We start from the raw sequence: 15527 nt of genomic DNA, 5'->3' as shown, positions 1-15527 counted from the left end.
CTAGTCCAGAGAAGTGGCTACATACATACATATTTTGTTCATATCTAATTAGCAGGTTTTCTGCCACAATGCTGGCTCATAATTCACTAAGCGCCTTCTGGAGCCACAGGTAAATGTTGACGTCTGAGAGTGCTCTTGCAAAAAAATTACAGGCATTGAACTTCTTTTTGAATAACTTTTAGTTTTAAGACACCTTCTCATATTTCATGAATGCCTTGCTAAGAACCACTGCAAACAAGGTATAAATGTATGAAGGTTTCATTGAAAAGTATTCCAGTGCCTAATGGTCTACATTTTACCTTTCCTTTTATGACAGTATTAGTTCTTGCAGTAGTTTATTTTGTTAGAATTGTCTTTTTGTAACATGTGGCCTTCTGTTGTCAAGGATTTAATGGGTTTGAGATCATACGAATAACTTTTAATAAATACGACACCGTGTTTGTTTTTCTAGTAGGGTAGGAAATAATTTAGTTAAATCAGACAAAAGTTTAAAAGCTACTGTGGCCAAATTACTGCTTAAGGGTACATTGCTCTTCAGATTTCGAAAGAGGCTAAAGATATGGTCATTGATTTAGGACATTATATCGAGTAGCATTAAATCCATACTGTCTTGATGCTGTATAAAGATAATAAATCTGGTCAGTCCAAGACCACATTTGAGTAACAGAGGGCCAGTTTGTCCTGTCAGCTACTGATTTGAGCCTGAAAGGTTACAGATTAGTTTAGTGATGTCAAGTGAACTGGCAAAGGCTTCTCTAATTTTGCTGGAAATGAGGAACCTGATGGTAAAGGGGAATCCTAATGAGTCCATCAAAGGCTTGATTTGTACCCAACAGACAAGGCAGCTGTGAATTGTATGAAAATATTGGAAATCAATAGCTTCTATGGAATTTCATTAAGCAGCAGTATCCACAATTGATAGGGCCTCATAATTTGATGGATTGTGCAAAGAAAATGATTAGCTAGGTAGAAAGAGTGATAGAATACACACAGAGGGACCTGAGATGTGTTGAAGTGAGGTAATTTGTACAAAATAAAAAAATATTGATTTTACTTATGTGCAAAAACTTGAAATTGGAGGGAGGGATAGTCTTGCAAGTCATTGCTTGATGTGTCCTTTTGATTTCCTAGCAGCCCCAGGGGAAGGAGCAGATGATGCTGATAGTGGGAACGAAAGCAGAAGTGGAAGTGAGGAAACCCACATCTGTGAGAAATGCTGTGCAGAATTCTTCAAGTGGTCTGACTTCATGGAGCATCAGAAGAATTGCACTAAGAATCCACTAGTCTTAATTGTAAACGACGAGGACGCAGCACGTTCAGAAGACTTCCCTGAGCCTTCTCCTGCCAGTAGCCCAAGTGATCAAGGAGAGAGTGAAGCTGCTGAGGAGAGCACTCATTTGGAAGGAAATGACAGCTCGGAGGTAAAGAGTGCAGAACAAGACGAGCCAATGGAGGTGGATGCTTCCACTGACAAGGGTTACCAGAATCAAGGGACCTCAAGTACTGCTACGTCGCTACCTCAGATTCCTGAATCATCTTCCATGACAAATTATAATATGCCAAACACTAATGTGACTTTAGAGACTTTACAAAGTACGAAAGTGGCGGTAGCACAATTTTCACAAGATACCAGATCTAGCAGTCCTAGTTCAAATAGTGGAGTATCCACCATTGCAATCCCAATGATTCTAGAACAGTTGATGGCTCTGCAACAGCAGCAACTCCACCAGCTTCAACTGATTGAACAAATCCGAAACCAAGTAGCAATGATGAATCCACAAACTTTGCACCCTTTAAATCCATCAGCATCTTCCCAAGGTACACCTGTATCCGCTGCTAGTCAGCATGTTTCATTCACCAATCATTCTTCTAACCAGCTATCAGCTGTTATTTCAGCTTCGGGAACAGGACAGGCATCCAGTATCCACCCTTCTGCCTTTGATAGTTCACAGCAAATAGCACAGCCTGCCTCTGGAGCTAGCACTCCTGTTTTGCCCAGCAGTGTATCTCCCAGGTCAGAATCCACCATGCCTCCATCCACTACTGGAGTTTCATCTTCATTGACTCCAAGTTCTAGTTCAAATACAAGTAACACTTCCTCACAGTTACAGTATTCAACATCATCACTTGGCCATGGTAATCTTCTCAGCCCAGCTTCCAGCATACCTAATCCACTGCTACCTCAGAACACATCAAGTAGTGTGATCTTCCAAAACCCACTGGTCAGCATTGCTGCAACTACTAATGCTCTAGATCCACTGGCTGCCCTTATGAAACATCGCAAAGGTAAACCACCCAATGTTTCTGTTTTTGATCCCAAAACAAGCTCAGAAGATCCATTTTTCAAGCATAAATGTAGGTTTTGTGCTAAGGTCTTTGGAAGTGACAGTGCATTACAGATTCACCTCCGTTCTCATACGGGAGAGAGACCATTTAAGTGTAATATTTGTGGAAATCGGTTTTCCACTAAAGGCAATCTCAAAGTTCACTTTCAGAGGCATAAAGAAAAATACCCTCACATCCAGATGAATCCATATCCAGTCCCTGAATACCTTGATAATGTCCCAACTAGCACAGGCATTCCTTATGGAATGTCCTTACCACCAGAAAAGCCAGTGACAACATGGTTGGACACCAAACCTGTGCTGTCAACGTTACCAACTTCAGTTGGATTACAGTTGCCTCCAACTCTATCAAGTATTACCAGTCTGGCTGAGTCCCCAACTGTGACTCCTTTAAACAGATCACCTCAAAGACCATCTCCTCCATCAAGTGAATGTGCGTCTTTATCACCAAACATGAATAAGAATGATTCTACCATTCCAATAACTGCAGAATCTCCACAGTCAATTAATGGTGGCAATTTGGTTCCCATTGTGCAAGGTTTAAATGTACCTAGTTCAAATTTCAAGCCAGCAGAGGGCTGCCCGAGTGGACAGTCAATTGCCTCTGCTCCTTGCTCTACCACATCCTCTACTGCTGCGGACAATGGAGTGAACAGCATTCCTACAACTCTCTCAAGCCCTCTGCTGCCCATAATATCTGGTCAGTTTAAGGCAAAGTTCCCATTTGGCGGCCTATTAGACTCTATGCAAACATCTGAGACCTCAAAATTGCAGCAGCTGGTGGAGAACATTGACAAAAAGATGACCGACCCCAACCAGTGCATTATCTGTCATCGCGTACTTAGTTGCCAGAGTGCTCTGAAGATGCATTACCGCACACACACAGGTGAGAGACCATTTAAGTGCAAAATCTGTGGGCGCGCTTTTACTACCAAGGGCAACTTAAAGACACACTTCGGAGTCCACCGAGCAAAGCCACCTCTTCGAGTACAACACTCTTGCCCCATTTGCCAGAAGAAATTTACAAATGCTGTTGTTTTACAGCAGCACATTCGCATGCATATGGGTGGACAGATTCCAAATACGCCTTTGCCAGAGGGCTTTTCAGATAGCATGGACACTGACCTAGCCTGTGATGAAGTGAATGCTGAACTAATGAGCAACTATCCTGATGATGAACTGATGGATGAAAATTCAATGGATGAGGAGGCAGAATTAAACATTACCACATCTGAGTCTTCAAAGCAATTGTTATGTTATTCTGGTTCATCACCAAACTCTCCTCCTTCAGTGATTTCTAGTATCACAGCACTGGAAAATCAAATGAAGATAATAGACTGTGCTTTGAGCACACAACAGCATTCCAGCATTAAATCTGTTGAAAATGGATCAATGGAAAGTGATCGCTTAACTAATGACTCCTCCTCCGCTGTGGGTGACTTAGAAAGTCAGAGTGCAGGTAGCCCAGCAATGTCTGAGTGTTCTTCTTCAATGCAGGTATTGTCACCGGTACACAGTAATGCTGACAGTCAAAGATCAAAGTCCCCAGGATTTGGCAACCAAGAAGAGCCACATGAGACATCAGTGAAATCAGAAAAAGCAGACAGTCCATCAACTCATCGGGAGAATGGAGGTGCACTAGATCTGACAGCCAACAACCTGGGTCGGCCGATCATCAAAGAAGAGGCTTTTAGTATGCTGTTCCCCAACCAAGAATGTGGTAAGTTGAAAAGTACTGTTTGTAGTATCTGTGGCAAACCGTTTGCTTGTAAAAGTGCATTGGAAATTCACTACCGCAGCCATACTAAAGAGCGTCCATTTCTTTGCACAATCTGCAATCGTGGTTGCTCCACTATGGGTAATTTAAAACAGCACTTACTGACGCACAAGATGAAAGAACTTCCTTCTCAGTTATTTGAACCCAACTCCACTCTAGGTCCCACCCAAAGTACTCCTAGCCTGGTCACCAGCACCGCACCAACCGTGGTCAAAATGGAAGTCAATGGTCACAGCAAGCCGATCTCCCTAGGTGATGGTACGCAGGTTCCAGTTGGTATACAGGCTCCATCTGCACCACAGACAGCTATGAGTCCAGGTATGACACCCATTCTGGCACCGCCACCTCGTCGGACACCCAAGCAGCATAACTGTCCATCCTGTGGGAAGACCTTTTCTTCTGCAAGTGCTCTTCAGATCCATGAGCGCACACACACTGGTGAAAAGCCATTTGGCTGCACAATCTGTGGCAGAGCTTTTACAACAAAAGGGAATCTTAAGGTAAGATCATTTTAATGTATAAATTAGTGATAAGAACTTATAGGCTACAACTCTTTAAATCATGAACCTGTTAAAGTAATGATTTAGAGGTGCCGGTGTTGGACTGGGGTGTACAAAGTTACAAATCACACAACACCAGGTTATAGTCCAACAGGTTCATTTGGAAGCACTAGCTTTCGCAGCGACGCTCCTTCATCAGGTGGTGGTCAATCACCTGATGAAGGAGCAGCGCTCTGAAAGCTAGTGTTTCCAAGTAAACCTGTTCAACTATAACCTAGTGTGATTGTTAGCTCTGCTAAAGTAAACATGATTCAAAATGTTAGCAACAGCAAATGTAATGCTTTAATGATTAAAAAGATGGCCTAATCACACATTGTTTATGTCTGCATTGAGGTTTGATTTTATATAGCGTGCTAATTAGGTCATATTTACAAGCAATGCACACACATACGCATTTGCAATCCACTAACTATTACAAGTCAGGAAAACATTTGATAGATTGGAGTAATATTTAAAGTGATGAAGTGATAAAAAAAGATAAATGTAACTTAATGCATTATGTATGGTGTTAAATATTATTTTAAAACTTAAAAAAGAGACTGTGACCTTGACGATTAAAAGACCTTATCATTTTACACAATTCATTCTTATAACCCTACACATGGTACAACGTCCCCCGTTTGATGCAATCAAGCCTATCTGCTTTTGTCATTTAATTTGTCACTGGAATATATCTGACCAGCATATACCTGTAGGAAATACCTCACTTCACAATCAGTAGGTGCAATGCAGTTGTCCCTTTAAAAAGGTCAGTTTAGATAAGTCATGAATTTTAGAAATTCATCGTAACCACTGAAAGAATCTTGTCAGTAAGTAGCTGCTTAACCTAAATATTCTAAATTTTACACATTGCTGCAACAAAGCTAGAGATTTCCAGACAAGTGTATAAATCAAATTACAGTCCTTGCAGTTCATTCATTTGCAGATAGATACCATATGCACAAAATATGATAAATAAGGATTTCAGCTATATATATATATGTGTGTTGTTCAAGCATTAGAATGTTCCATAATGGTTATGTGCAAACTTAACTCAAAATCCAGAGCTATAAGATATCTGATAATATTACAATGATGTACATAGCTTTGGCTGAAGGCATGATTAAATATATAATGTACAATTTGAGCTATGTAGTTAATAGATTGAACACAAAATGACTTTCATTCTGCATTTTAAACTGTCTTTGCTGATATCCTATATAATTACTGTAAAAATTATGATTATGGGCTTCAAGAACTGTTGATCTTAAAAAGCCATGTAATAATAAAATGGACAAAATTGATTTTTTTTTCCAACAAAACTTTAACTTCATTAAATTTATCATGTTGTTCCAGTGAATTAATACTAAATCTGTGAGATTGAATCTGAATGTGTGCATGCTATTTAGGATTACATTTAACATTGCTTCCTGTCTCAGGTGCAAAAGTCAAAATTCAGCCTTCTGTTTTCTTAGTCCTTTATCTGAAACCACTATCTTTTGTGAAGTTAGTAGCTATAAGTTTACATGAGTTAAACCCTGAAAATCTCTTAGTTTATTAAAGCTGTATATTTCAACATGTTATTACATGTATAGCTTATGTACAAATTTTAAAGATTGATATTGAATTGGACTGCAAATATATAATTGCTAAGGGCACTATAATAATTCAATTCACCCAGGCTCCTCCAGCAGGAATTTTCAAACTCATAGTCTATATCATCAGAGGACAAGATCAGGATATGCATGGGAATACCGTCACATACAAGTTCCCTTCCAAGTCACTCACCATGCTGACTTGGAACTATATCACTGTTCCTTCACTGTTGCTGTGTCAAAACCTATATTTGAGGACCACAGTGGTTGAAGAAGGCATCTCCTCAGCACCTTCTCAAGGGCATTTAGGCCTGGGCAACAAATGCTGGCCTAGCCCGCTTCCCCAGTCTATTCTTGTACTGTGGGCTGAATTTTAGACTCCTCCACCTCCTCCAATGATTTGTGTATAGGCTTAAAGGGGACAGTAGAAGCATCAACAACCCAATGGGAAGCTCTATCATGCAGGAAACCGAATACCTTTCACTACATAACTGGTGTGGGGTTGTGTGGTGGGGGAGGATCCTCCTTTGCATGACCCCAATGACTAAGAGAGGCTTCACTAAAACCCACACAACACCCTCTCCACCCCCAGCTCCAGATCACATTTTCATATTTCCTATTATATGTTATGCCCCTAGCTTCTCAAACCCAACCTCCCACCCGACCCTCATCTCCCTTTCCAAGCCCTAAGACAACCTGAACCCCAAGTGAATAATCAATTGCAACCCCATCCACATTCCCTGTTGACTGACTGCAGAGAAGATCTCTCTTGGAGACTGCCTATAGTCCCAGCAGAGGCTACCAGGTGCTGGCAGCACTTGGGGCCACTTGACCATTAATTTACATTGCCACAGGCATTATTTCCTTGGACAGACTCTCACCTTTCTATGAATGGAAAAGGGTCTTGACAACCTGGAGAATCAAAACCCATGGGCACATTCTGTGTTGGTCAATGTCAGATATGAATAAGTAAGCTGGAACAATAGAGGCGTCATCAACCCAATGGGAAGCTCATATCATGCAGGAAGCCGAATACCTTACCATCTGATTTTCCCTGCCCACTTCGGTTCAATTCATGATAATGAGTTATCCTGAAGCTCCTCTACAATTGGAACAACAGCTGATACAGTACCATCCATTTGAACTACCTCTTGAGACCAATTTCAATCCTGACCCCACCATACCTTTATCCCAACTGAGAACAAAGAGCATGGAGAGCCAATAGGGCTTCAAAATATGAATAATACAGAGGAAAATAAAAGCAGGATAATGTCATTTAGCCACTCAAGCTGGTCCACCATTCTAGATTACAGCTGATCATCTATCTCTCAGCTACATATTCTTGTGCTATCCCATTTCCCTTGATGTCATTAGAATCTAGAAATGTTATCAGAGTCATACAGCATGGAAACAAACTCTTCTGTCCAATTCATCTATTCTGCATTAATCTAGTCCCTTTTGCCATCATTTGGCCAATATCCCGCTCGACCCTTCCTATTCATATAACCATCCAGATGCTTTTCAAATGTTGTAATCGTACCCATCTCCACCACTTACTCTGGCAACTCGTTCCATGCACGCACCACCATCTGCATGAAAAAGTTATCCCTCAGGTCATTTTAAAATCTTCCTCCCCTCTATACTTATGCCCTCTAGTTTTAAACTCCCCCACCCTAGGAAAAGGACCTTGGCTATTCACCCCATCCATGCGGTGGCTCAGTGGTTAGCACCACTGCCTCACAGCGCCAGGGGCCTCGGGTAACTGTCTGTGTGGACATTCTCCCCGTGTCTGTGTGAGTTTTCAGTGGGTGCTCCAGTTTCCTCCCACAGTCCAAAGATGTGCATGTTAGGTGAATTGACTATGCTAAATTGCCCGTAGTGTTCAGGGATGATAGGTTAGGTGTATTAGTCGGGTAAATGTAGGGGATTTGATCTGGGTGTGTTACTCTTCGGAGGTTGGTGTGAACTTGTTGGGCCAAAGGGCCTGCTTCCACACTGTAGGGATTCTGATTCTAAATACCTCTCATGATTTTATAAACTTCCACAAGGTCACCCCTCAATCTCCGATGCTCCAGGGAAACAAAACCCAGCCTATTCAGCTTCTCCCTATAACTCAAACCCTCCAGTCCCAGTAACATCCTTGTGAATCTTTTCTGAACTCTTTCAAGTTTAACAGCATCTTTCCTATAGAATGGCGACCAGAATTGTATGCAGTATACTAAAAGTGGCCTCACCAATGTCCTGTGCAGTCACAACATGATTTCCGAATTCCTATACTCAGTGTTCTGACCAAAGAAGACAAGCGTGACAAATGCCTTCTTCACCATCCTGTCTACCTGCAACTCCACCTTCATGGAACTATGCACCTGCACCCTTAGCTCTGTTTACTCAGCAACACTTCCCAGGGCCCTACCTTTAAGTGTGTACGTCCTGGCCCTGGTTTGTCTTACTGTGTTGAATATACTCATGGACTGAGTTTCCACAGACCGCTGGGGTAGAGAATTCCAAAAGTCCAAAACTCTGAGTGAAGAACTTTCTTTTAATGGCTTGTGACATTCTGATGCTCTGCCCTGGGGTTCTAGGACACCTTCCAACCCCTAAGCCCTCTTCCAGGAGAAGCATTGTTCTTGTATCAAACTGTGTGCATTGTCCTCACATTAGATATTTTGGGTTCACAAGATTGGGCGCAATTGTGGGCATAACTGTGACACCGGTCACCAGATGGCAAATCCAAAGGATTAGGTGTGACATTAATTTTACACCCCACCCCATATTACTCGGTGACTTTGATGGAGATTAAACCTGGGCAGGTTTGAGACCATTGTTGTATCCAAACTATCAATTTGCCAACTGGTAGCATAGGTTCAAAATTACCACCAATTTGGCTGAGTGAAAATTAGTATCTCATTTGATTGCATGGGTTTCTCAGCCCGCAAATTAGGGTAAAATTTCCCCAGTTGATTACAATTCTTGCAAAGCATTGCTTGCTAGTTTATTTGTAGTTGATGACATGCCTGTTTAAGGTCAAATAGGGGAGAAGGAGAAGACAGAAATCTGCAGCATAGCTTATCATTATATTAATGCAACTTCCATGCTAATTCATCGTGTAAGGCCAGTAAATTCTGTTTTAGTTTTCAAATTTAACGTTTATGATTAACATTGAGATTTCTTTCCTCCAGAAATAACTTTGTATTGTTTTTCCTCAGTGGTTTGAGTTGGAAATTTGATTTTCTAATTAGTATTTGGTCCAAAATCATGACGCTTATTGATAACTGATGTTATCAGCTGGAAAAAAAATCATACAATATTGGAGATTGCAAAGAAATCAAATAGTTGATAGACACCTTTCTGAAGGGGTTAACTGAAATAGCAAGAAATTTCAAAAGGTGGAATGTACATTAGTTCATGTGCGCATTTTCTTTAACAAACTATAAGCATATTTCGAGGCTCACATTTGTTGTATGTTTAAATGGGTGATGGTGTGCAACATAGGACTAATTGTATGAGAGATTTCATTCAATCATAGGTGGATTTCATGGGCTACTCTCCCTGCTTTGAGCCTGAATGTATTGGAATGCCTGGGCAGTATTGCACATCAGGTAGGGAGAGAAGCAGTCAGGTTACATTACCATCTAATATCTTCCTTTAATCTCTGCACCCTGATGATACAATGCTTCAGCACTTTTAACACAAATTTTGGCAACAAAAACAAATCTAACTAAATAGAAATTGTTCCTGGGTGAAGTAACTTGTAACTTTTTAAAACTTGTTCTTAAACTCAAATGTTATACAACAGTAATGGTAATAATAAATTGTGTTTTTTCTCTCCCACTTTTCATGGTTGAGCCTGGAGAGTGTCCAGTATATTTATTTTAGGGAACATCACAGTCTTTATTTGACTTCTGCACATGCTGTATCCAACAGGAGTCACTGAATAATACAAGGAGCCCTACGATTGATTTTCTCCTATCCCTAGACTATTTTGCTTGAGATCAGTTTTTGGATCTTCACAGCTTGGCTGAAGTCAATTGCCATTTTTTTAAAGAATGCTCCCATTCTAAATAGAATGCTTCCCTCTTCCACAAAACACCTCACTGTGGTCCAAAGCAGTTCCATGACTTCCTGTTCTTATTGTTTGAGCTATAGAATCAGATTTGTCGGATATTAATTACAGCAAAGAATTCAATATTTCAGGACAAACAGAGTATGATCTGCTTTACATGCACAGGTTCTTTTCACAGATCAGTTCAATTTAATAATTAGATCAGTGTTAATGTGTTGTATTGTATACGCGTCTATATCATTGTGAGTACCATAGAGTCTTAAACGTTATGGATACCAACTCTAGTTGTAATGAATAAGTGAAAACTGACCTGTCAATTATTATTGCTCATTGTCAATCAAGTCAATGCAGATGACTGCAGTGGATGAAACATTCCTGGAGCATATGTTTCCAAAACCAGTGAGAGGTCAGGATAGTAGGTAGTGGCCATTTGAAAGAGGCAAAAAAAGCAGGCAGCTCAGGAGTCTACTTTCAAACAGGCATTCAGAATGGGAGATATTGGGACTGATGATACTCTGAAGGAGTGCATCCCACTGAGGCTAGGACTACTGCAATGAGTAACTCACCTCCTGACTTCCCAAAGCCTGTTCACTTTCTAGAAGGCACAAGTCAGGAGTGCAATGGAATACTCCCCACTTGTCTGCATGAGTGCAGCCCAACAACACTGAAGAAGCTTGACACCATCCAGAACAAAGCAGCCCACTTGTTTGACGGTACATCCACAAGCATCCACTCCCTCCACCACAGACGGTCAGTAGCAGCAGTGTGTAGCATGTACAAGTTGTACTGCAGAAATTCACCAAAGATCCTCAGGCAGCACCTTGCAAACCCACATCCACTTCCATCTAGAAGGACAAGAGCAGGAGATATAACAGACCACTACCACTTTCAAGTTCCCCTCCAAGCCCCTCACCATCCTGACTTGAAAATATATTGGTGTTCCTTCACTGTTGCTCAATCAAAATCCTGGAATTCCATTTCAAATGGCATTGTTGGTCAAACCAAAGCAGGTGAACTGCAGCAGTTCAAGGTAGCAGCTCACCACCACCTTCTCAAGGGCAACTAGGGATGGACAATAAAAGCTGGCCAGCCAGCGATGCCCACAAAATGAATTTTTTGAAAAAACTAGGGCAATTAAATGCTATACTGGAGGGAACAGCAAAGTGTAGGAATGCAGTTGTTGAAGGAGTTTCCATTTTTAGAGGGGGGTAGACATACTTCTATTAATACCTATCATCGAAGCCCTGCATGATGAGCTACCTCACTAGTGCTGGGGTAAAGGACATCACAGAGGGGATGCAGACTATTCTGTTGGGAAAGCGGAGTTAGTTAGGCATTATGGTAAACATTATTATCAATGACATATGACTTCAATTTCTGCTGTCTTTAGGCTCAGATTTTCTGGGCAGAAACGTGAAACCTGAAGGATTGAATTCTTTTGTGCCGTGCTCTAGCTGGAGTAGAAATAGGAAAGTAGGGAAGATCAATATATGGCTTGAAGCATGATGCAGGAGGGATGATTTTGGATTTTTGGAACATCAGGACCAGTTCTGATCTATTCACCTATTAAAAAGATAGGATGCTCCTCAACGTGAATGGCATTGATATAGTTGCAGGAAGGTTCATTAATGTGGTTAGGAAGAGTTTAAACTAAATTGATATGAGTGATGCACAGCCATTTAGAGAAGTAAAAAAGAAAACAATGCATGAGATGGACAGTACCAGAGAAAGCAATGTGTGTTATAATAGTAGGAGGGGTCTATGAAGGACACCAAGGAGTGCAAAGAGAGAATTATAGTGCACATATCTAAATGCACAAAGCATGGTGAATAAAGTTAGGGGGCTAGAAGCACAAATAGTCTAGGAATATTCAGTTGTGATAACAATGGAAGTATGACTTAAAATAATGAGAACAGAGTACTTTATGCACAATGATATGAAGTGATCAGAAGAGATGAGAGAAGGGATAAAACAGGAAGTGGTAGTAATGATAAGGTAAATCATTGTAGTATTAGAAAGAGATATTTCCACAACAGCCCAAGGATAGAGTGCATTTGATTAGATCTAAGAAGCAAAAGAGCTAGGATCATGCTACTGAGAATATTCTATAGGCCTCCAATAGAAAAGTGAGAGTCAGAGGAGCAAATCCTCAGGGAAATCACAGAGAACCATAAAATCTATCAAGTGGTAGCTTTAAATACTTGCAGTATCAATTAGAATGATACTTTATGTACAGGCGAGGTACATTCCAAAAAGAGCAAAAGGTGAGGGAGCCAAAACAGGAAGCCATGGATGATGAGAAAGAGATGATGATGAAATTTTCAAAAAGGAGGATTTATGTGCATTTCTTATGTGAAAACTGTATAAAATATAATAGGTTGAGCAGAGATACGAAAGAAAAAATTAGCAGAGTGTATGAGAAAAAAATGGCAATCAACATAAAAGGAAGTCCAAAAATATTTTACCAGAGTGTAAATAGTAAAACGGTAGCAAGAAATGGAGAGTATCCTATTGGGAACAAAGAAGGTTATATATGCTTAGAGACATGAGGCAGGGCTAGTATCCGATGGGTTTTCAGTATTACTAAGGAAGAGAAATCTGAAAAAGTATCAGTAGAACCAGGGATAGTGGAAGCAGTAGAGCGTGTGGAAATTAAAAAGGAGGAGGAGGATACTGGAAAAACTGGCAATACACAAGGTTGTTAAGTCACCTGGTCTAGATAGTTTGCATCCCACTGCTAAAGGAAGTGTGACTTTTCTTTTGATTCATTCACAGCATGTGAGCATTGCTGGCTGGGCCAGCATTTACTGCTTGTCACTAATTTTTAAGAGTCAACCACATTGCTGTGGGTCTGGAGTCACATGTCAGCCAAACTAGTTAAGGATGGCAGCTTCATTCCCTAAAGGACATTAGTGAACCAGATGGGATTTTCCTGAAATCAACAATGATTTCAAGGTCACCATTAGGCTCTTAATTCCAGACTTTGTCTGGTCTGGACAGACAAATCAACTGGTCATGTTGTGTTTATTGAATCCAAATTGCACCACCTGCCATGGCAGGATTTGAACCCAGGTTCCCAGAATATTGCCTGGGTCTCTGAACTAATAGCCTAGTGATAGTCCCACTAGGCCATCATCTTTCCTTAAAGTGTGATAACAGTGGGCTTTGCTTAATTTTTCAAGAATCCCTATATATGGAGGAAGTGCCAAAGTATTGGAAAGAGGTAAATGTGGCATTCTTATTCAACAAAGGACCTAGAACAATTCTGACAACTATAGGCCAATTAGACATCTGTGCGAGGTAACAATTTGGAATTCTTAATTAAGAGAAACAAAAATCAGTCGGCATTTGGACCAGTTTGAGTTAGTCAAGCGATGCTTGTGAAAGGCAAATCATGCTTGACTAATCTAATTGTTTTTTTATTGAGTAACAGAGAAAGTTGATGAAGAAAGTGCAATGGATGTTGTCTATGTAGATTTTACAAAAGCATTTGCCAAGGTACCACTTAAAAGGCTGGTTAACCAAATTGAGGTGTACAGATTAGGGAAGGCAAGTATACGTTTGGGATTAAACAAAACTTAAATTCAGAAAGCATGTGTCATGGTGCATGATTGTTTTTTCAGTCTGTGAGATGATAGATAATAGTGTTTCCCAAGAGTAGTGACCAGTTAATTTTACAGTGACTTGGATCTTGGATTAGAAAGTAGAAATTCAAAACTTGGTAACGATACAAACTTGGAGGAATGGCAAACAGTGAGTTGTAGGGAGGGTGGTAGGACTTGCCTGCAACATGTCATAGGGCAAAATCTTCCACTGTCAAGCTGGCAGGAAAGGTGATGGAATCATAGAATCCCTACAGTGTGAAATCAGGCCATTTGGCTCAACAAGTCCACATGGAACCTCCTGAGAGCATCCTACCCAAACCCATCCCCCTACCCTATGCCCTGTAACCCTGCATTTCCCATGGCTAATGCATGTAATCTACACATCGCTGGCCACTATGGGCAATTTAGTATGGCCAGTCCACCTAACTTGCACATCTTTGGACTGTGGGAGGAAACTGGAGCACCCGATGAAACACATGCATACATGGGGAGAACATACAAACTCCAACAGACAGTTGCCCAAGGTTGGAATCGAACCCGGGTCCCTGGCACTGTGAAGGAGCAGTGAACCACTGCACTACCATGCCACCAAGAAGGAGAAGATAATCAGATAGATAAGCACTGAGGATATACAAAACACCTTCCGGCCACCACAGGAATTAACTGAGTGGAAGGTCTTCACACCCTGCTATCAGTTGAGACCCTTGAGTGATCAATTAATGTGTCTTAAGGAATTGTTCATGCCAGCACTGTGATTAACTCTGTTCTTTACATGGAAGAATACCACTGCCTTCAAGAAGCAAATGGAGTAGCTTGCCTGCCTGGTTTAGTGGGGGAGGATGGGGCTGGGTGGTTTATCTGATCTAAACTGTGGGTGATGGGGAACAGGATGTGGGGCAGGGAAATGGCTACTGAAAGTTACACCAGCCCTTACTTCTGACCTTCTAACCCTTAGCCTTTCCCCGTGAGTCTTTGATATCCCTGAACTGGGTCTACTGCTTCTGGACCTCCCTAAAATCATACAATCTCTACAGTGTGGAAGCAGGCCATTCAGCCCATCGAATCCACACCAGCCCTCCGAAGAGCATCCCCACTACCCTATCCCGGTAACCCTGCATTCCCCATGGCTAATCCACTTAACATGCACATCTCCAGATATTATGAGCAATTTAGTATGGCCAATCCACCTAACCTGCACATGTTTAGACTGTGGGAGGAAACTGGAGCAGCCAAAGGAAACCCATGTAAATGAGGAGAATGTGCAAACTCCACACAGACTATCAGCCAAGGGTGGAATCAGACTGGGGACCCTGGTGCTGTGAAGCAGCAATGCTAACCACTGAGCCACGATGTTGCTGTGCTACCAATAACCTTGGCCTCTGAAGTGGTGCTGCATTGCATAGTGGCTGCTGGCATCGGATTGACACTCAGCTTTAGTTGGGGCAGGATACCTATGTCCCTGGAAGTGATCTGGCAGATACCTGATGGGTACAAGATCCAATGTGCTTTCCTGTTTGCAGTGGAGGCACATGGCATCCTACCCATCTTTACACCCACCACTACATTTAGAAGAGAAAGCATTTAAATAGACATCAATAATGGA

At 41.3% G+C, this 15527-nt stretch overlaps 1 protein-coding gene across 10 annotated transcripts in view; it reads left to right on the top strand.

Moving 5' to 3' along the window:
- The window catches only part of LOC122549207 (sal-like protein 3), a 67633-nt gene that overhangs the window by 43631 nt on the left and 8475 nt on the right, over window positions 1-15527 (top strand). For 4 of the 10 annotated variants that reach the window (XM_043688619.1, XM_043688618.1, XM_043688620.1 and 1 more), the window contains one exon: window positions 1132-4622. In XM_043688619.1, coding sequence (XP_043544554.1) covers window positions 1132-4622 — 3491 coding nt within the window. Of the gene's footprint in view, window positions 1-1131; window positions 4623-9782; window positions 9856-15527 lie in introns of all 10 variants that reach the window. The other 6 variants (XR_006311458.1, XM_043688624.1, XM_043688623.1 and 3 more) reach the window with 3 other exon arrangements.

Source organism: Chiloscyllium plagiosum, chromosome 4 (genome assembly GCF_004010195.1).
Source record: "Chiloscyllium plagiosum isolate BGI_BamShark_2017 chromosome 4, ASM401019v2, whole genome shotgun sequence".
NCBI lineage: Eukaryota > Metazoa > Chordata > Chondrichthyes > Orectolobiformes > Hemiscylliidae > Chiloscyllium > Chiloscyllium plagiosum.
Note: the sequence above shows the minus strand (reverse complement) of the source record. Positions and strands in the feature narration are given on the sequence as shown.